Genomic DNA, 22,845 nt, shown 5'->3' with positions numbered 1-22,845 from the left:
CAGAATATCAAGATGCAGGGCTGGAACTTAATAAGCACTGACTGATACGGGCACTAACAGAAAATTTCCACGCAAACAGCTAGTACTACTGAGGAGGAGAGCCACAGATATTTATTAATGACCAACAGGACTTTAAAAGAAGTGGCTGCCTTTGCAAAGGCACACCTGCAAGGCAGGAAGTTACGAAGTAACACATAAAGGACATATTGAAGAACAAGGAATTACTGAAGAAGTCACCTTCCCTTGCCCTTCATGTGGCAAGTAAGCCAAATAATCAGCCAGAAAAATCTCAGAAAGAAACTGATTTGAACACAGTTCAAAGGTCTCTGAAATCTATGAAATGGTGATGCCAAGTCAGAAATTCCCTAAGCTCATTATTTAAAGAAGACTCGGTCAATCCAGTACAAGCCATGCTCCCCGCAGCAGAAATAACACTCAAAAGGAATCTCTGCAACAAAGCTTTATATTAAATTTGAGGCTTTCAGAATAATTGTAAAAGCACATTGCACACTGTATCATTCAGTTTCAAGATAAAAATTTGCTATTTTTATGGTTGAAATGAGTTTCATTATTATAACACATGTAACTTTCAGGAAATAAATGACTTCTGACCACTCTACTTGTCCAAAATTGCCTCAAACCAGTTAGGACCTAAGTTCAGGATCTTTTTTTCACCCTTCCCATTTATATAATTTCACATCTGCCATCTACAGTCATTTTCAAAAAATTCTATGGTAAGGGGCACAGACTGCTAACCTAAGTGAAAACCTAAGGGTTAATCATGGGTTACATGAACTGAGCTGGGGAGGCTAAAGAAATAATGAAATAACGTAGACACGTCTAAGATTGAGAGAGAAACCACACAAACAGACTTTAAAGACTTGATTTATAAAAGAGAACAAGGAAATTAATATAGTCACATAGAACGGTATTCTTTAGGAAATGAGTATATAAACATATGACAAACAACTCTAGACAATGAGAGGAAACAGCTATTAAAAACTGCAGAAAAACTTCCTAAAAGTCAACCTTAAACACAAATTTAAGAGCAATTTTTTAAGCCAAACATGCTAAAATTGAGAAAATTAAGAGCTAGATCACAACTAAACAGAAATGATACTTGGTAGTCAAGTCTGAAATCACAATTAACCAAAAAAGGCACATGATTCTATTTACTCTGTAAATTCAGAATACAAAACATACAAAAATTAGAGCTTTTGAAGAGGCAGGGTGTACGTGCAAGAAGCCAATAATCACCAAGAGACTTACAGTCTAAATATTACTAGGAAATAACATAAACCAGTCTCTGTGCAGTTGAATAGTTTGTGCTCTAACAACAGGCAATCACTGAAACTGAGGCTTCTTTATTTTTTTTGGTGCCATGACTGGGATTGTGTGTTCTCTGGAATATGGGTGTCTTCTGGTATATGCAAAGCTTCTCTTTTTAAAGCACTCGCTTTACTCAAAGAATTAAAATACATGTGGATATATTATGAAGAATGCCAAACATGCATTACTTCCAATGACAAAAATTCAAGTTCAAACAGAAATCTCTTGCTTTCTTTTCTTTGGCCAGTACAGTGAAGTTCGCTATTAGTAATATATTGGTAACAAAGTCTTAGGAAGTACAGCTTCAGAAATAGTTTAAAGAGGCCAGTGGATTGTTATAGGAGACAAGTTACATAGAAATGAGCACATTAAAATGTTTATTTGCTTATTTATTTCAAACAACCAAACATTTTTCAATCATGATCCCCTAGAAGCTGCCAAATGCCCTCAAACAAGTACTTTAAATGGAAACACTTACTTAGGAAACCAATTTAATCCCAGGTGCTCTGTCTTGGAATATAATATTCTTTCCACCATGTCATAAAGTGGTCTCCAGGGTAACTCCAAATCATCTCTTGAAAGAAGTTCCTTTTTCCTTTAGGAAAAAAAAGGGGTGGGGGGAAGATACCTATGTATGGATGTGTACACAGATGTGTGTATACCATAAATACTACACAGGGAAGACAGTTAAATATTGCTGCTCATATGTGTTTTGCTTTTTCCCCTCCACAGCCACTCACTGTCACAACACAGTATTAGGAAGAATAAATCAGATTTGTGCTGCTGCTCAAACCTCAAAGAGCACCGGGTAAAAAGGGGCATTAAGTTTGTGTCACCATTATTGCAGATGAATTTCATATTTTCCAACACTATCTATGGAATACTTAATGCTACCATAATGTTGCTTTTACTTGCAAAAGAATCTATGATCCCTATCTTCTCAAGGGACTTATAATCCATGAGGGAAGATAATTAGCATAAAAAAACACAATCAGACAAAATATAGTACAATGTATGCTAGAGAAGAGAAGATTTCATGGAGGAGATGGAGTTTTAACTAAAAGATTAACACATATGATTCAATTTATGATAGTGTTTTCTGCAATCTTTTCTCCAAATTGGCAATTTAAGACTTGGTCTTCTTACCAAAAGCACTTAGTTCTCATTCTCTAAAATCTTGAAGAAACAAACAAACAAAAAAAAACCTTAGCAGAAATCATAGAAAATGGACTTACTTTAACAAGTTGATCAGGAGGCGGGCAAATCCCTGCATCATGCTGATTTCTAATTTTGGAATTGATACCAGCTCATACAATAACTTAATAAAAAGAACATGATCTTCTTTGCTAAATTTTCTCCCATAAAGTCTAATATATCTGCAAGAGAAAAATAGATGCAGCCTTTAAAAATAGGTATGGTGACACACCCATGTTCACACAGCATTATCCATACTAGTCAAGACATAGAAGCAACTTGAATGTCCATGAAGGAATGAATGGATAAAGAAAATGTATATTAAATACGATGGATTGTTTGGCCTTAAAAAAAGAAGGAAATCCTGTCATGATACAACAAAGATGAATCTCAAGTGAAAAAAAACATTCATAAAAGACAAATACTGCATGGTTCTATTTTTATAAGGTATCTAAAGTAATCAAACTCAAAGAAACAGAAAATAGAAAGTGGTTACCAGGGTTGGGAATACTAATACTCTCTTATCTGTTATATGGTCTTTAGCATTTTCCCAACAGCTAAAATAAAATTAAACTTACGCTTAACTTCTAAAGTTAAGATACCTAACTGCTTTTTTATCTTCCTGAATTCCTCAAAATTCTTGGTCTATTAAAAAGCATTCTTTTTTATTTCCTCAGACTGTTCTGAATTTATTCAGCTCTTTTCTGTCACTTCAAGGTTTAATCCCATCACCTAACCTTAATAATATGAGACCAGACAGTATGAGGGAAGCAGCAATCAGATCTTAGATCTTGTTTTGACTCTGCAGTACAGGTTGAGTATCCCTATTCAGAAAATCCAAAATCTGTAATGTTCCAAAATCTGAAACTTTCTGAGCACCAACATCATGCTCAAAGAAATACTCACTGAAGCATTTTGGATTTCGAGATTTGGGATGCTCAACCAGTAAGTATATAATGTAAATATTCCAAAATCCAAAAAAATCTGAAATCCGAAACACTTCTGGTCCCAAGCATTTCAGATAAGGGAAACTCAACTGGTCATTATGTAAAAGTTTCTTAACCACCATAGAATGGTAAAGCGCATGGATTAGTGAAGACAATATATGAATACCCTAACCCTGCAGTCCCCAACAGCCCCTCACCCCGCATAACCCCAGGGCCTCACAAAGACCACGCTGCAGAGTTCCTCAGACCACACCCCCCCACCCTTCCATCTGTGGAAAAACTGTCTTCCATAAAACCAATCAATGGTGCCAAAAAGGTTGGGGACCACTGCCTATCCCAAGGCTGCCAAAGATGCTTCAAGCTGCTGAATAAACATGATAAGTCTCCTGAAGCCTCCTTCAATTTCACTCTAAATTTAGAAGTAAATGCTTGAATCATTAAAATTCTATTTTACATTTTTCCCTTTTTTTTTTTTTTTAAAAAAGAGCTGGTTGAGAAAAATGCTATTTTAAATAAAAACAAACTATCTCCTTAAAAACTGGCACTCATTTTTAAGATAAAGATAAAACAGAAGAATTCAAAGAAATATTCCCTGCTTTCCACAGCTGCTTCAGGCCTTGTTAAGACTCCAGATACCCCCAGAGTTATGGACTTGTTCTCCCTGTAGTTAGGACACTTTTGTGGAAAAACTGCAGAAATGCTGCTCTAAGCCACAGAAATAACTTAGCTACGGCCCATTGCTTCTACTACAGTACAGACAACTGTTTAACATTAGGAACATAATATTCACAAGGCCCCAATTTTAATACTATAAAAAGAGAGAGGGATTCCTAGAAGGTCTACACTACAGCTGCTGACAAAGAAGATTTTAGGAGGATTCCTTCTAATTTCCCCCAGTTCCTTGCCAACCAGCAAACAGTTCAAGTCTGAGCATTTCTCAAAATGTGGTCCAAGAGTTTTTTTTTTAAAAGAGCACAAAAAGTACTAACCATAAAAAGAAACAAATTAATCTTCATTAGAGTAACTTCTATTCACAATAAGATATCATTAAAAGTAAAAAGCCCAGTCAGACATGTGAAACACACATATCTGACAAACTGATATCCAAATTACATAAAGAACGCCTACAAATCAGTAAGACAAAAACAATTCAATAAGAAATGGTCAAAAAGACGGGTACTTCTCAAAAGACACCATACACATGAGTAGACTAATAAGCAGATACTCAACATCATTATTAATCAGTGGAAGCAAATTAAAAGCACAATAAGGTACCACTTAACATCCACCAGACTTGCTAAAATTTAAAGGCCTAACAATACCTAGTTTTTGGTAAGAGCCTGGAGCAACCAGACCTTTCACATGTTGCTGGTAGGAGTATATAGTGGGAACAGCCACTATGGGAAAACTGACTAACATTATTTATAATAGTAAAGCTAAACAAAGGCCTATTCTATGATCCAGCAAGCTCACTACTAGGTATATGTGACTTAGTGCATATGTCAACCAAAGACGTGTACAAAAATGTATATAAATCTCACAATCAGCATGTTGAGCAAAGAAGTCAAACACAAAAAATGCATATTATATGACTCCATTTTAAAGAATGAGCAATATTATTCAATGGTGTCAAGTGAGTAGTGGTTATCTCTGGGAAAGGAATATTGATTGGGAATAGAGAACTTTAGAGATGTTGAAAATATTCTGTATCTTAATCTGGGTAGTGGTTCCATGAGTGTATACACATCTAAAAACATTCATCAAGTTACACATTTCAGACCAGCGCATTCAACACATTTTATTGAATGAATGCTATACACCAATTTTTTAAAAGAGAGATGTAGATAAAAATGGGACTAGAAACATGATTGCAGTATAGATTTATCTTTAGGGAGGAAAATGTGGTCAAAGCATCACTGCATCAGAATTATGTAGGGTGACTGTTTAAAATGCACATTCTTGGAATCAAACTTAGACCTCCTCGTTCATCAAAAATACTGAGTATACCGGGTGTGGTGGCTCATGCCTATAATCCCAACACTTTGGGAGGCCAAGGCAAGAGGACTGCTTGAGGCCAGGAGTTCAAGACCAGCCTGAGCAACATAGCAAGACCCCATCTTTACAAAAAGTAGAAAAATTAGCTGGGCATGGTGGCGCACGCCTGTAGTCCCACTACTCAGGAGGCTGAGGCAGGAGGATTGCTTGAGCCCAGGAGTTTGAGGCTGCAGTGAGCTATGATGATACCACTGCACTCTAGCCCTGGTCACAGAGTAAGGCTCTGTCTCCAAAAAAAAAAAAAAAGGAGGATGCAGGCCGGGCACACAATACCTCAGCGCTGTAATCTCAGCATTTTGGGGGCCCGCTGGAGCCCAAGAATTCCATGAATTCCATACCAGCCCGGGCAACATAGTGAGATCCCCATCTCTTAAAAAAATATACACACACACATAAATATATACATATATACACATAGATATTTGTGTGTGTATATATATATCTATATAATCATGCAGGGAAAAAAGAGATAAAGCAAATACCATAAAATGTTACCTGAGTGGTAAAATTGAGTGATTTTCATGTTTTTCTATATACATTTCAGTTTATTTTAATTTTTCTAAAAAAAAAGACATTATTTTTATAATTAAAGTTAACAATAAAAACATTTCATATCAGACTTCTATTATAAAATACAATGTTTAAAATCAAATAACCAATATTTTTGCATTTACACTATTACCTTAACAAAAATGTCCCTTACTTGAATAGGTTTCTCACCAACTAAAAAAATGACAAGAGTGTGAATCAAGGTAATTAACTACAATAGATATGGTTAACACATTAACTGCCATGTAAGTTTGTATTTAACTCACACTAGTTTGAGCCCAGGGCCTCATGAAGCATATGTAACTTACACATCTCTTCACCGTGGGAGCTGTGAGAACTATTTTTCAAGTTGCATATAACTCACACACAGAAAACAACTAAAAATAACAAATTTTTCATTAAATTAGAAAGGATCGTTTTATTTTCAAAGTTTTTTTTTTTTTGAGACAGAGTCTCACTCTGTTGCCCCAGCTAGAGTGCTGTGGCATCAGCCTAGCTCTCAGCAACCTCAAACTCCTGGGCTCAAGTGATTCTCCTGCCTCAGCCTCCCAAGTAGCTGGGACTACAGGCATGTGCCACCATGCCCAGCTAATTTTTCCTACACATATTTTTAGATGTCCATATAATTTCTTTCTATTTTTAGTAGAGACAGGGTCTCACTCTTGCTCAGGCTGGTCTCGAACTCGAGCTCAAACGATCCACCCGCCTCGGCCTCCCAGAGTGCTAGGATTACAGGCCTGAGCCACTGCACTCGGCCTATTTTCAAAGTTTTTATTCTATTTTTGTAATAAAACACCATGGCTCCAAGGAAAAAAAATTTTTTTCTAGTGTGGCAGTCAATGTGTTAAATCCATTGAGTTCATAAAAAACATAAAAATAGGCCAGACAAGGTGGCTCATACCTGTAATCCTAGGATCTTTGGGAGACCAAGGCAAGAGGATTGCTTAAGGCCAGGAGTTTGAGACCAGCCTGAGCAAGAGTGAGAACCACCTCTACAAAAAATAGAAAAATAAGCTGGGGTGGTGACGTGCACCTGTAGTCCCAGCTACTCAGGAGGCTGAGGCAGGAGGATCACTTGAGTCCAGGAGTTTGAGGTTGCAGTGAGCTAAGATGACGCTACTGTATTCTAACCTGGATGACAGAGCAACTCTCTCAAAAAAAAAAAATATATATATATACATATATACACACATATGTATACGCATGTGCACACACACAGACACCCACACACACAAAATAAACCTCACAGATCACACCTTTGAGGAATGCTAAGAAACCAAGTCATTATCTTAAAAACTGGTAAATGAAGGGAAACAATTAAGCTTTACCCTACCACTCCTAAAAAGAAACTGTACCTCAGAATAAAACAATAGTTAATAAGGAAAAGTTCTTTAGAAAACTACAGCAAATAAGCAAAGAGTGAAAGATATAAGTATCACCATTATGGAATCCCTAAAGATGTAGGATAGCTACTAATATCACAGAAAGAGCCAGACATTATGTACCTCCAGATGAAAGTACACAATACTACCTATTACATATTCTTGACAAAGAAAAAGAAACTTTAGATGCTGAGGAACAGCAACAAAATCTGTTACTGTGTGAGTTCTTAACATTTCAATCTGATTCTGACTAAAAGTGATTTGAATCATATAATTAATAAAGCTGACTTAAGGACATGAAAATATTCAGCTTACAGAAACTGTCGTCTTTCCAATCTTCTGTAGAGCACCTATAAAAACTGGTCATAATCTAGGCCACAATGAAAATCTCACTTTAACAAGTAGAATCATTCTGGCCAAATAATCTAATTATAATACAATGCAAATTGGCAGATATTAATGTAAGTATAAACAACAAGAAATCAAATCATTTAAATATACACGAGTCTTAATTAAATAACCAATCCCCCTCCAAAAGGCATTTCCTTTAAAATCAGATTCAGGACGATAATGACTATTCTTATCATTATTATTTAGCATTATTCTGAATCTAGGTCAAAAAATAAACTAGGAAACAAAAATATGGGTAATTATTTCAGGAAAAATAGAACTAAAAAAGTATGGAGTCAACACTCTTGATCATACCTAAAATATATGAAACAACTAAAAACCACTTTTAGACTAAATATAAAAATCTACAGAATATATTTTATTTTAATTAGTATAGCATTCAGATAAAAGTAATGGTGGTTAAAGGAAGATTGTTTTATTCATCACACCAGCAAAAAGATTAATTAGCTATTTCTTTAAGAGAAATAGGCAGAAATTAAATGTTGGAACAAATTACATGTTAAAACTTTACTGAAATGTAAAATATTGGATAAATGCTGAGGCATAAGGACCTTTTGAAATGTCCCTTAATACCTGACAGCTAGAGCTAAATGACAAGTATTTTATAGTAAGGAAAAATACCATGACCAATGAAATCTCTGAACAACCTCCAAAATTAATTTCAGACAGGAATTTCAACTTACCCCTACCCAAAACAAATACACACTTTGCTGTAGCTATATCAGTTCCAGTCTTTTCCTTCTCTAACCAAGGTATCATCAAATGGAAACATCAAAAAGGGGGAAGAGAAAAGTCGCAGAGAAAACCAAAGGATCAGGAACAAATTACTTGGATTTTATTTCAAGAGTAAGTCCCTCATTACTATAAATAATATTAAAAATGCAGATATATGCACAATGACAACCATGTGAATACAAAAAAAAAACCCTTTTTTAAATGCAGACACGGCTTTCTCACTGCTGGAAATAGTAAGTGAACAAATAAAAGGGTTTTCTTAGGAACCCCCCTCTTCTTTCTTTCAATTACCTATTTATCCAAAAAGGATTTTTAGAGCAAATGACATGTACAGGACAATAATGCGACTCAAATAGGTCCTTCAGGCAAAGAACTCAGAATCAAATATAAGGAGAGTGTCAGATATGAGATATAAGAATCAAAGCACCTGGCAAACTAAATATATAAAAGTGAGATAAATGAAGTATTGAGTTTTGTGATTGATTTTTTTTAACCAAAGTTTCCATCATATATTAAGTGATCACTGACCTTGAAAGATTAAAAAGTTGTCATCACTTAATTTATACTCTGAATAGGCAACCCAAGGTCAAGATAATCTTGAGCATCTGTGGGTGGAGGTGCAAGAATCCCAGGAGACAGCTCTGGGTAGAAGAACAAATCAAGAACAGCATATTTCTGTGGCAAAGAGACACAACCAACAGAATGTTCTTTATTCTCTCATTTCACCTCCAAAGAGGATGAGCTAAGGAGCAAGAAAAGGGATGAGCTCGCTCTCTCTTACACTTACACACACACATACACAGACACAAAACACGTAAACGATATTAATTCCAAGTGACTGCTGGTATGGAACAAACGAAAATTAGGTGTATCTAAAGTGGAGAATGTCTTAAGTTTCCATTCTAGCTTGTTTGCAACTCATAACATTATAATCAACTCCGGGTAGAACATTTATTGATTTCAACCAGGAGCAGCATGGTTCTACAAGTTTGCTAAGAATTTAAACTGCTCTATGTCAGTCCCTTGGGCTAATCATTTAATCTGTATTTGTAAAACCTGGGTTTCCTCACAAGGCTATGGTGATAAACAACTGATTAACGTACATGCAAGATACTTTGATTTAACTGTTCTGCACTGGGGCTCCAGGTACCAGTTGTTTCTTAAGTTCCCCAGGTATCTCACCCAGGTTTGAAAACCACTGGACTTTAGCAGACTGATTAGAATACAAACACATTTCGTCCGTGGGTATCCATGAGGGATTGATTCCAGGACCTTCTGCAAATACAAAAATCCAAGGATGCTCAAGTCCCTTAGCTGCATATAACCTACACACATCCTCCATATACTATACTTTAAATCACCTCTAGATTACTTATAATACCTAATACAATGTCTGCACATCACTTTATTCATGTGGATTCAACATAGTATTTGGTGTGTAGCAAATTCAACTTTTCTTTTTAGAATTCTGTGGAATTTTTTTCTGAATATTTTCAATCCTCAGTTTGTTGAAGCCATGGATGTGGAATCCACTGATACAGATGGCCTACTGTACATGCTTTTAAAAATTTATTTACTTGATTATAGGTAGCTCACGCCTATAATCCTAGCACTCTTGGGAGGCCAAGGCAGGAGGATCACTTGAGCTCAGGAGTTCAACACCAGGCTGAGCAAGAGTGAGACCCCCATCTCTACTAAAAAGAAAAAGAAAAAAATAAAAATAAATAAATAAAAATCTATTTAAATCATGAAAAATGTAATACTAATAAATCCATTTCAATTTATATTTCTTTAGTTATAAGATTAAATATTTTTTAAGAAGCTTGCTCACTATATATTTGACATAATTGTTTTCATGTGAATTATCTGTTCATATCTTTGGAAACCTATCTAACTCAACTTTAAGACCCTCCTCCTTCATGAAGTCTTCTCAACCAAAACTACTATCTCTGTCCACTTTGTCCCTTAAATAGCTTGTACCAAACTTGAGTATTTTCCACATTTTCATACTATAGTTATGTATCCGTATATTATTTTATTCTTTTAGATGACTGAAAGCTACTTGGTAAAAGGACTCATGCCTCTACAGCCAATGTAACCCTCAGCTCTAACCAGAGATGAAACAAGGTGAACATTCTGGGAAACATTTTTTCAAATGACTGAATGTTCAAGTATATCTTAAGGAATGTACTGGCTTATATAATTAAAAACACCTCACTAGGACTAATTCTTAAACACACACACACACATATAACAATAAATATTCAACCATATTAAACTGGTTTTAAAACAGAAGTTTCCAAAACACACTAAAAAAAAAAGAAAAAAGAAAAAAAAAAGAGGGGAGGCTATCATCCTTGCAAAGCATAGCATTCCTGATGGAAGGCATACACTTCTCTTTATCCCCATCTGCCAAAGGTTGGACAACACTCACAGGAGCTTTAGCACATCAGAGTTGAGAGTTATACTCTTTATGACTTATAAAACTGACAACAATTTCTAGGCTAATAAAGTCATTCACTATTAACATCTAATAATAATACCACTATTCTTTTCCCAGTTTTTTCTCTCTTGAGGTATGGATAAAGGAAATCATTTCCTGAAATGTTTTACTGGGTGTCATTTATGACAGAAACATGGCAACGGGCAATGGGAATATAAAAATAGACAACAAATGGCACTGGAGCATAGTCTAGAAAGGGAGAGAGGTAACTAATTACTTCAGTACGGTGCTCTGAGTACAGATTTTACCAATTGTATGGTAAATTTGCCCATTCATTTCTCTGTTCCTCCACATTAAATAGCTTTCTCAGAATTCCTCGTCATCTAACCAAATCCAACCTCAAGGCTAGTTATAAGCCTTTCCCTGGGTAGACGTCCCCAGACTATGGAGCCAGAGAGCTTTCCTTCATCTGGATATAGAAATAGTGGTTAAGAGCAAGACCTCTGTGGTCATCAGGCAAATTGGCTATAACATAGTCTCTCCTATGGATTGAATGCTTTGTGTCCCCTCAAAATTCATAACACTAACCTGCAAGGTGACAGAGGATGGAGATAGGATTTGGGGGATGTAATCAGTCTTGAGATTGGAGCCCTCATGATGGGATTAGTGCTTGATAAGAAGGGTCAGAAAGTGCTTGCTTCCATTCCTCCTCTCCCCTCCACCAGGTGAGGACACAGCAAGAGAGAGACTATCAGCCAGAAACAGGGCCCTGTCTAGAACCGTTCATGCTGACACCCTGATCTCAGGCTTCCAGACTCTAGAACTGGCAGAAATAAATGTTTGCTGTTTAAACCACCCAGTCTATAGTATTCTGTTATAGCAGCCCAAACGGAGTAAGGACAACCTCACTAAGCCTGATTTCTTCAATGGTAACATTCGGATAATAACTATACCTACTGGCTCTCAGGGGTCTGGCAAGGGAGGCAGTCTGGCTGCAGGTCCCAAGCCATCCCCCTCCGCCAGCCCCTAGAAAATAAATGAATGAATGAAAATTAAATAAATGAATACATGAATTAAATGAAATAATGAATGTAAAGCACAGTGCTGGCACATTATGATCCCTAAATATGTGGCAGATAGTACCTATGCCACTCATTTAACATTCTATTAATGCTCTCTTAAAAGATCCCTCAGGTTATTGATATTTTAGAATCATTATAACTTTTCATTTCCATCCCTTATTATCATTATATGTCAATAAGTGTTGATTATATGATCCGAAGTACAGAAAGAACCTGTTAAGTCAATAGGTTTCAACCCACAGTAATAAATATATAACCCAACACACACATGTGCATATATATAATTGAACAAAACAAAAACTGGTCAATATCTTCCAAATAGATTTCATAACCCCTTTGGTCATGATCCACAATTTGGAAAATTATGTAATACACTTATAAATGAACATATCAATGAAGACTGAGACCTCCTCCCAAAAAAAACCCCAAAGTGGAAAAGGCTTAAGATAATTCTGCCTCTTAAATTATGTGGTTTTCTTAAAAAAAAAAAAAAAAAAAATCTTTTTTTTTTTTTTTTTGAGACAAAGTCTTGCTCTGTCACCTGGACTAGGGCTGGGATGCAGTGGCGTCATCATAGCTCACTGCAACCTCAAACTCCTGGGCTCAAGCGGATCTTCCTGCCTTAGACTCCCCAGGACCTGGGACTACAGGCGTGTGCCACAACACCTAGCTAATTTTTCTACTTTTTGTAGAGACAGGGTCTCGCTCTTGCTCAGGCTAGTCTCGAACTCCTGAGCTCCAGTGATCCTCCCACCTCGGCCTCCCAGAGTGCCAGGATTACAGGCATGAGCCACTGCGCCCGGCCTAAAAATATTTCTAAATTGTTCCTGAATTTGTTAAATGATAGCTTTTCTCCCGCCATACACAGAATAGGGACCTCCATTTGTTACATGTTTACAGAAACTTACCATTTTATTTACTAGGATCTCTGGAAGTGATCCACTTTCCCTCAGAACACAAACCATCCCAACTGAACTCTTCAAGAATCTGCCAAAAACTGGCAACTCCATTCGAAAGCCATTTGAGTAGATATTAAAGAAAAGAATATCTGCCTGAAAATACATACACTCACATGCAAAAGATTGTATTCATAAAATTTCTTGCTCTAAAAACTTCTATTTCACCATTGGCTTAAAAAAGAAAACCACCAGAAAATGAAACGAAATACCTACACATAGCCCAAAGATTACTAACACATTCCATTTAGACTGTCTACTATTAGAAGCATTTTTAATAATTCTTAAACAATCTTCAACTTGTTTACATTACAATACTATTCTCATATCCATGTCACAGCTGCAATAGTGTTAGTTTTTTTCTTGGGAAGGAAAAAGTATTGTATTTTTAATCTCAAAAATTTAGGATCTAGGTATTGTTTTAAAAAAAAAGGCCAAATTAGCATAAACAGGTGACGACTACTACTAAAATTTTACAGTTTACCTATCAAAAAATTGTTAATAGGCCAGGCGCGGTGGCTCACGCCTGTAATCCTAGCACTCTGGGAAGCTGAGGTGGGAGGATTGCTTAAGCCCAGGAGTTTGAGGTTGCTGTGAGCTAGGCTGACGCCACAGCACTCTAGCCCAGGCAACAGAGCAAGACTCTGTCTCAAAAAAAAAAAAAAAAAAAAAAAAAGAGATTGTAATCACTATAATCTAAATTTTATAATACTAAATATTTCACCATAACAATTATGGATTTATTTTAAAATGAAAGTCAAACTCCCTGATGCAACCAATATAATTTGCTGTCCTCTCTGATTTACTTTGCTAAACCTCATTTCCCAAACTCCCATTGGGTTATGAAACACACCTTTCTCTTTCTTAACCAAAATGCTCATTCCTTCTACTACTTTGATTAAATATATACTTTCTTTTGAATCCTGTATTAAAATGGATCTCATCCCAGATTCACTTCCTCCATTTTGATTGTGTAAGTAACAATTCCTGGGCCAGGCATGGTAGCTCATGCCCATAATCCATATGCATTTGGGGAGGCTGAGGCGGGAGGATGACTGAGGCCAGTTCAAGATCAGCCTGAGTAACAGCAAGACCTCATCTCTACAATAAACAGAAAAATTAGCTGGGCATGGTGGCACACATCTGTAGTCCCAACTACTCGGGAGGCTGAGACAGGACAGTTGCTTCAGCCCAGGAGACTGAGGTCACAGTGAGCTATGATCACACCATTGTACGTTAACCCAGGCAAAAGGGTGAGACCCTGTCCTCCCACCAAGAAAAGTAACAATTCCTTATATTTGCAAAATGTTTTCATTTACAAAAAAAACATAAAAGTTAATTCTAATATTGAGTACCTATGAATGTATACACCATGGTACTAAGTGCTGGGGGCAGATGGGAGGAGAAGTAAGTATGGAAGACACTGACCTCAAAATAGCGAACAATAGAGGAGAGTAGATTTATATACAAAAAATACAAAAGCATGAACAAGGGATCAAGAAAGAGTACACCATAAGGAAAGAAATGCTAGGCATAAACCAAATACAGAAGCAGAAAATCTCAGGATTCTAATGGTAACATTTATATTATGGGCTCCTTTTAACATTTCAGTGGACATCTCAATCAATGTAGGAATTTTTTCTGTTGCTGTTGATTGCTTGCTGTTGCTTTTTACATGTTCTATTTGCTGTTCATACAGCACGAGATTTTGATCTAATTTTCTACATAGATTTGAATTTTGCATTTAAAAAGGAGGGTAAGGGGATTCCCTAGAAACGAGTCTCATTTAATTAAAAAAAGTTAATTCTTAGTTTCCACCGCGAGGAAAACAGTTTTAGAAGTTATCCACTTATTTACTTATAAGTAAGCTTCCCCCCCAAAAAAACAGTCAAAATTTCCTTCCACTTCAACTAATAATATGTATTTCAAATACAATTTTATTTTACAACACTGAAGCAAGAATATCTGGGAAAACTGTTTTTAAATGATATTCATATCTCAGAAGAACATCAAATGGTACTGTTCTATTATTTTTTCTAACTGCCTTTCTTAGTGCCTCAATGTAAGGTATTAAAACGCACTGAGGGCCAGGCCCAGTGGCTCATGCTTATAATCCTAGCACTCTGGAGTCTGGAGAGGGAGGATAGCTGGAGCTCAGGAGTTCAAGACTAGCCTGAGCAAGAGCAAGACCAAGACCCCGTCTCTACTAAAAATAGAAAAAAAAAATTAGCCGGGAGTAGTGGTGTATACCTGTAGTCCCAGCTACATGGGAGGCTGAGGTAGGAGGATTGCTTGAGCCCAGGAGTTTGAAGTTGCAGTAATGACACCACTGCACTCTACCCGGGGCGACAGAGTGAGATTCTGTCTCACAAAACAAAACAAAACACACTGGGTCAGGCTGGGCATGCCTATAATCCCAGCACTTAGGGAGGCCAAGGGGAGAGGACTGCTTGAGGCCAAGAGTTTGAGACCAGTCTGGGCATCATAGCAAGGCCTTCTCTACAAATGAAAAATAAAATAAAATAAAATAAAATAAAATAAAATAAAATAAAATAGGCCGGGCGTGGTGGCTCACGCCTGTAATCCTAGCACTCTGGGAGGCCAAGGCGGGTGGATCGCTCGAGGTCAGGAGGTCAGGAGTTCGAGACCAGCCTGAGCAAGGGCTAGACCCCGTCTCTACTAAAAATAGAAACAAATTATCTGGCCAACTAAAATATATATATAGAAAAAATTAGCTGGGCATGGTGGTGCATGCCTGTAGTCCCAGCTACTCGGGAGGCTGAGGCAGTAGGATTGCTTGAGCCCAGGAGTTTGAGGTTGCTGTGAGCTAGGCTGATGCCACGGCACTCTAGCCCGGGCAACAGAGTGAGACTCTGTCTCAAAAAAAAAAAAATAAAATAAAATAAAAAATAAAGTACTCAGCTAGTATCTGTCACCTGGGTCGAGGGGTCTCAGTGTACTTTTGCCTATTTAATTTCATCTATCCTTAAATAAAAGTATGTCCCTTTTTAAAAATTTTGTGCAAGTTTGTTTGTACAGCCTACCAAAAATCATATCTAAGATATATTTCATATCTCCATATCCTATATGGACACAGCAAGACTCTGTCTCAGCAAAACATTTTTTAAAAAATGAGCCAGGTGTGATAGTAAGCGCCTGTAGTCCCAGCTACTTGGGAGGCTGAGGTCGGAGGATCACTTGAGCCCAGGAGTTGGAAGCTGCCATGAGCTATGATCATCCAGCCTGAGTGGCAGAGTAAGACCCGGTCTCAAAACAAATAAAAAATAAAACGCACTAGTCAGAATGAGATTTTTTTTTTAAGTAATAGATTTGGATTTCAAATTTTCTTCCTCCAAATTTGTTGATGGAACTACCTTCTTGCCGGTCTATCCTAAATAAACAAAAATGTACGCTAACAGAAAGAGCACACTGGACCTTCCAAAGGGCAGAAATCTTTCACTGATATATCCCAAATGCCAGAAATAGTGCCCAACCCATATAAGGCACGCAAAGTAAATGTATTCCAAGACTGACTTCTGCCTCTAGTACTTTGCATTAACCTATAAGCCTCAGTGTCTTCATGTTTAAAATGGAGATAACTCAAGAGAGTACTTGTTACCCCTCGATTGAGTCTAAGTCTCCAAAGTTAAGATGTCATAATATGAAAATGTTCATTAATGAGGTCTGATTGTAGTAAACCTTAGACAAAACAATGGAAATGGAGTAGAATCTCAGAAGTAAAATCACAAATTTTGCAAAGCAGAACCTCATGAGGCTGCTCAAAGTGATAACAGATTGTTAATATTTTTTTAAGTTTTATATTAGCATTGGTATTGCTTTTTTAAAAAATTCCTTTCCCCTTAGAGATACATACTGGAAATGTTTGTGCGAAGTCATATGCTTCAAAAATAATGGGAAAGGGGGGTGATGGAAGGAACATTATTGGCCATGAGCTGATTAACAGGTGAAAATGGATGATGAGGTTCATTATATTATTCTGTCTTCTTCTGCATGTTTGATATTCTCTATAAAAAAAATGTTTAAAGAAAAAAAATTAGAGGTCCCTGGAAAACAGTAAGGGCCTCAAATATTTTTGAAAAAGAAAAATATGTACCTTTCACAGTGTCAAGAAAAATCAAGTGTATACACATGTGGAGACAGAGGATATATGGGAACTCTCTGTACTTTCCATTCAATTTTGCTATGAACCTAAAACCACTCTAAGAAATAAAGTGTATTAGTTTTTTTTTTTAAATGAAGGATATCTTATCATGCTATTATATTATACAACTTTGTCAAAAAATATTCATATTCCCCAAAATCATTTGTTTTCCTTTTTTACTATGGAAAATCAACTCTCTCATTACAAAGAAATTTTGGCTCCCATTTTAAGTGTAATCACTTAATAACAAAGACAAACTTTTTTGACCACTTTCTCTAACTGGTTCTCACTGATGAAATGAAGTAATTTGCCAAGATTTGATAATTCTTTTATAAATGAAAAACACCATCAAACCCTTGGATCTAAGAAAAAAAGGTAAGGAAAAAAAAAATAAAAAAAAATAAAAAAAGAAAAACACTTATGTTTATTGTATACTTCAATTTCAATACTCAAACATTAGATACTCTTAAGTATCTCATGTTAATAGACAACTGAGGCCAGACGCAGTGGCTCACGCCTGTAAACCTAGCACTCTGGGAGGCAGAGGCGGGAGGATCGCTCGAGGTCAGGAGTTCGAGACCAGCCTGAGCAAGAGCGAGACCCCGTCTCTACTAAAAATAGAAAGAAATTATCTGGACAGCTAAAAATATATACAGAAAAAAAAATTAGCCAGGCATGGTGGCACATGCCTATAGTCCCAGCTACTTGGGAGGCTGAGGCAAAAGGATTGCTTGAGCCCAGGAGTTTGAGGTTGCTGTGAGCTTGACACCACAGCACTCTAGCCCAGGCAACAGAGCGAGACTCTGTCTCATAAAAAATAAAAAAAAATAGACAACTGAGATTCAACAGTTACCATTTCCTACCTTTTCCCCCAACACAGAGATATGAATTTGTGAGGTCCTGTGGTCACTTACTACTTTCCACAAGAGGAGGTTAGTATATTTGATAACTCGTACCTTGACTAAACTTGAGTTTCTGGTGGTTATATAATCTAATTAAATACATTATGTGATTTCAGCTAGGATAATCTATCCAGGAAGGCTATATAATGTTCTTAACAATAATTAAACAACTGCACTTTCATTCTAAAGGGAACCACACTTGAACTAGCAAATGAAATGATTCCACAGCATTATACAATCATTTAATCATAAAACAATACTGAATATAACATGTCACTATAACAAACAAGAGATCTGAATTTGCTTCGTATTAAACCAAACCCACATAATTTACTAAAATCCAAATTCTGTTTAAAAAAGAAACATAAAAGAAAGAAATGATCCTGGATGGAATAAGCTTGTAGAAACAGTAGCTCATTCACTTATTCTCCCAATCTTCTTCCCTCCTCTTCCTCCAGAAAGTTTTAAAAAGGCCCTTAAGGACCATCCAGTCCAGTGATTTTTCAAACAGTATGTTTTAGAACCCTGAGCAGGTTTCAGGGGTTCTATTGTCAATGTATTAAAAAGGGGGGAGGAATAAATAGGGTTTTAATCTGCCTGAGAAATCCAACCTTTTTGTTTAAATTTTTTTTTTATACAACACACCACTACCACATTTTGAGTTTGAAAAACCACTAACAGTGTAAACTCTTGCCTTCCAAAGGAGGATTCTAAAGCTAAGAGGGCAAATAAAACCAGGATGATAATGTTGGTGACAAAGCCAGGCACAGAAAACGGAGGTGTTTTAACTAGCCCTCACTGCCTCTCATGAAAGGTCCAGAAGGACAAGAGGGTAAAAGCAAATTTTAAGACTACCTTTCTTCCACTCCTTTCATTCTCTACATGGGTGATATAAGTTATTTGCCAATATTTCACTTACAGTGTCCATGAGATCTCAGATGTCTTTATTGCCATTTTCCAAAGATCACTAATTTGTTCTTATTTTCTCTAATATTTTTCCTCCCTTCTTAAAAATGTGCCCTGTAATACATTACATCACACACTCTCTCTTGATCAGGCAGTTCTAATATTTTAAACTGTACAGGAGAGCCTGTATTATATCACAGGGCCAATTTTTAAAATACACAGAAATAAATCTTTCTTCAGAAATGCTAAACAGACCTGCAAATATAGAAATGGATTGAAACTACTAAAATGAAGTAAAAAGTCAAAAGGGGGGCCAAATGTAGAGCCTGAGTATCTCCCAGATCAGAACTTGGTCCCAAATACACCTGTGATGCCCAGATTAGGGGTGCACACTTCTGGTCAGGGCTACAGTCCCAGTGTCTCTGAACACCATTCACATTCTCATCTTCTTTAGGAACGTACTTGACCTATGCAACTATTTCCAGTACTTTACAAACTACTCAACAGTTTCTACAGAAAGATACAAACTGGTTTATATGAAGCTCTGTAGGATTAAAAAAATAATAATAATAACAACCACAGTTTACCAGAGTAGGAATGGTTCTCAGGAATTATTTAGATCAACTCCCTCATTTCACTCACAAGAATATTAAAACACATGATTAACTTTCCCACAGCCACAGAGCTAGTGAGAGAAACTAGATTTTATTTCCATTACTACCTTCCATTCTTTTACAAAGTACTAAATATGATCACTACTCAGCTAGCGTCACACATTTTGGCATTATTTAGATGTTCACTTATGCGACACACAAGGCTTAAAAAATAACAAGCACTACTATAAACAGGTCACCTTAACATGACTTAGGAGAAGAAAACATACCCAAGATCACAACATGTCCCACCAAGTTCAAAATGTTTCACAGTACAATCCCAAGAGCTGTTTTCCAGCATTTAACCACGATTCCAAAATAAAGTTCTACCAGATAGCACTTCTTGCTGGTAATTTACATAAAAATGGTTATGGGTTCATAGGTATTAAGCCATCTAACAGCAATCCTACCTAAACATCAAGCGCTTTTTTCACTGTATTTTTAGCACTTTCTAGGTAGGAATTACTTTTATGTAATAAGCCAAAACAAAAACAAAACTCTGATAATAAATATTCCAGAAAACAATGCTTAACTATGCCTGTGTAGATTCTAGGTTCATAAATCCAAACCAGATATGCCTACACACCATGGCATATTTATATATTGTACATCTAAAAGAAGTTGTTTGTGCCCCCAAAAATGGTATTCTCTGGCAGTCTAAACCTAGTGATGAAAATGGGGAATTACTGGAATAGACAAAGTAACTTTATTTTTACTGTGCCCAAGTAACCTAGAAGGCTACTTGAAAAAGCATTTTAATTTTAATCATTTATAAAATATTCTTCTGTTTTGACTAAAAGTGGTTCTTCTCCCTGTTGCATTCCTTTCCACCACCGCCCCCCTAATTCTCCTAAGGACTGTAACACCACAAACTTCTTACTCTCGTCAAGAGGAGCACTGTTAACCTTGACATTGTATGGTCACTCTTTGAAGAGGACAAATTAAATGCTTTAGTTTTGCTTCTTTTTAACTAAAAAAGTAATTGGTCCCACCACCCACCCCAAGAGGAGATGAGAAATTTGTCAGAGGCCCCTAATAACTGGCAGATAAGAATCATCCTGTGATGAAATATAGACAAGACTATTGCATTACAAAATCCTGAGTCATCACCCGGTTCACTCAGCAGATTTGTGTAAACACTGAATGAGTAACTTACATCTTGTGTGTTCTCCCATCCATACCCACATGCATGAACATACAATGTTACCAGACTTTATGTACAGTTAACCAAACAAGATACAACAAAATTCTTTTTAAACAAGTTCTTCTGACACAGGGAAGATGCTCATCTAGCAAATGAAGTGTCTAACCTTTCCCCCCTGCCCCGCCCCCCCACTGTCATTTTCACTGGGGTTTTTTTTCCCCTAATTTCAGTAACACTATAGTTTGCAGTTAGTTTATAAAGAACAGAGCTTCTGAAACTGATGTAGGTAATCTATGTTCATCTGAGCCACTCAAAAATTAACACAAGAGTGATACTAACAGCGCCCAGGACAACCGGACAGCAATCTTTCCTAGTTTCCTTAGCACCATAAAGGTCTCTCCAAAGGAAATGTCACAACGAGAGCAACACACACTTTCTTCAGGTTCTAAAACATTCTCAACAATAACGTCTAATCTACAGCCCAAGAGTACACTGAGGCTTTTCAAACAAGTCCACAAAGACTGAGCAGCGCCCCCCACTCCCACCCCCCAAAAAAAGCAGAACCCAGAAGCTTCCCTACGGCCTCCTTTCCCATTGAGAAAGTTACTAAACGCCAAACGAGATGTGAAGGAATAGGGATCGTAGGGGAAGAAAGAACCGGAGGAAGCACAGAGAGAAGTAGAGAAGTCATGAGTTCCTTCTCCCAAAAACGAATCCTCCCTGCCCCGCCTCCCCCACGCGCAAAGGAAAACCTGTGGGAACGGCTCATCTCTCTCCCTCGGGGCTCGGTGCCCTCGTGCTCCTCAGGGCCCCGCAGGTCAGAAGACAACAACCCGAACGCTAGGGGAGAACCAGCTGGGGAGGACGTAGAGGGCTGGTAAAGACCCGGGAGGTCCCGTAGGAAAGTGGCAAGGACAAGGCGTGAGTGCCTCACAGGCTTCTGTCAAGACCCTGGGACCACTGCACGGGGACATCCCGCAGCCAGGACAGAGCTGAGGATCCAGCTGTCCCGACAAAAAGCCGCCCCCGCCCCGACGCCCTCCCACTGAGCCCTTGCCCCCGACCCGGCCCGCAGGCCCAGGCACACTTACGTGGAGAGTTTCCTGGTCCAGAAAAGGCCCCCGGGCCACAGCTCTTGGAGCTGCACGGCTCGGCCCAGGTTGCTTTTGATCTGGGCCAGCTGTAAGTCGGACTCGGCGTCCAGCCGCTCGGCGTAGGGCAGCAGCTTGTTGTAGACGATCTCCTTCTGCGGGACGAAGCCCCGCGGGCCCAGCCCGGGACGCCCGCCCGGCTCCGGGGGGTCGCCGCCTCCCGCCAGCTCGGCCGGCTCCATGAGCCCAGGGACTCCCCCCGACCCCCTCCCACCCTAACCCTCCCCGGCCCCCACCCCTCTCCGGGCTCCGCCTCCTCCGCGTCGTCGTCGCCCCGCGGCCGCCGGCGGCCCGTCGCCCTCGGCCCGACCGCTGGGACCCCTCCCCTAGCCGGCGCGCTGCTGGGCCCCGCGCGAACCCCGGTTCGTTGGTGGCGGCAGCCGCCGCTCTGCCCGCCCCGCACCGGCTCGGCTGGTGACGCTGCAGCCGCCGGGCCCAGAGGTTCCGGACCGGCCTAAGTCACTTCCGGGGCGGGGCCGCGACGTCGGAGGAGGCGGTGGCGACGGCCGCGGGAGTCCAAGGGGCAGCGCCTTCCTCGCCGAGGGCCGGGCTTCACCGGCTCTGCGCTAGGCTGCCCCACCGGAAGCACAAGGCCGAATTCCAAGCTATTGTCCTGCCTAGCCTGAGGTCGCGCGTCCCTGCGGCTGCCCTCTGGAGCTCAGCCATAGTCGCCGTGGCCTCCGGCAAGAGGCCTGGTCCCCCTCGCCAAGTAACCCTTTCCTTCTAGGCTACAAGAGGTTATGGAAAAGCCTGATACCCTGTATCCATCCCATTTGTTCCATATTGACTTTTTATACTGTTCCGTTTAAGCCCCCATCCTTCTGGTATTCTGACCGCCATCATT

At 38.5% G+C, this 22,845-nt stretch overlaps 1 protein-coding gene across 1 annotated transcript in view; it reads right to left on the bottom strand.

The window, feature by feature from the left end:
* PSME4 (proteasome activator subunit 4) overlaps nucleotides 1–22,391 on the bottom strand; it is a 99,100-nt gene extending 76,709 nt beyond the window's left edge. Inside the window, exons 1-3 of the mRNA XM_069495253.1 lie at nucleotides 21,942–22,391; nucleotides 2,565–2,705; nucleotides 1,808–1,924 (exon numbers count right to left, since the gene is read on the bottom strand). Coding sequence (XP_069351354.1) covers nucleotides 1,808–1,924; nucleotides 2,565–2,705; nucleotides 21,942–22,183 — 500 coding nt within the window. The 5' untranslated portion in view covers nucleotides 22,184–22,391. The remainder of the gene's footprint in view (nucleotides 1–1,807; nucleotides 1,925–2,564; nucleotides 2,706–21,941) is intronic.
* Nucleotides 22,392–22,845: the final 454 nt, after the last annotated feature.

This window comes from Eulemur rufifrons, chromosome 19 (assembly GCF_041146395.1).
Source record: "Eulemur rufifrons isolate Redbay chromosome 19, OSU_ERuf_1, whole genome shotgun sequence".
NCBI classification, from domain to species: domain Eukaryota; kingdom Metazoa; phylum Chordata; class Mammalia; order Primates; family Lemuridae; genus Eulemur; species Eulemur rufifrons.
This window is presented reverse-complemented; position numbering and strand designations above follow the sequence as displayed.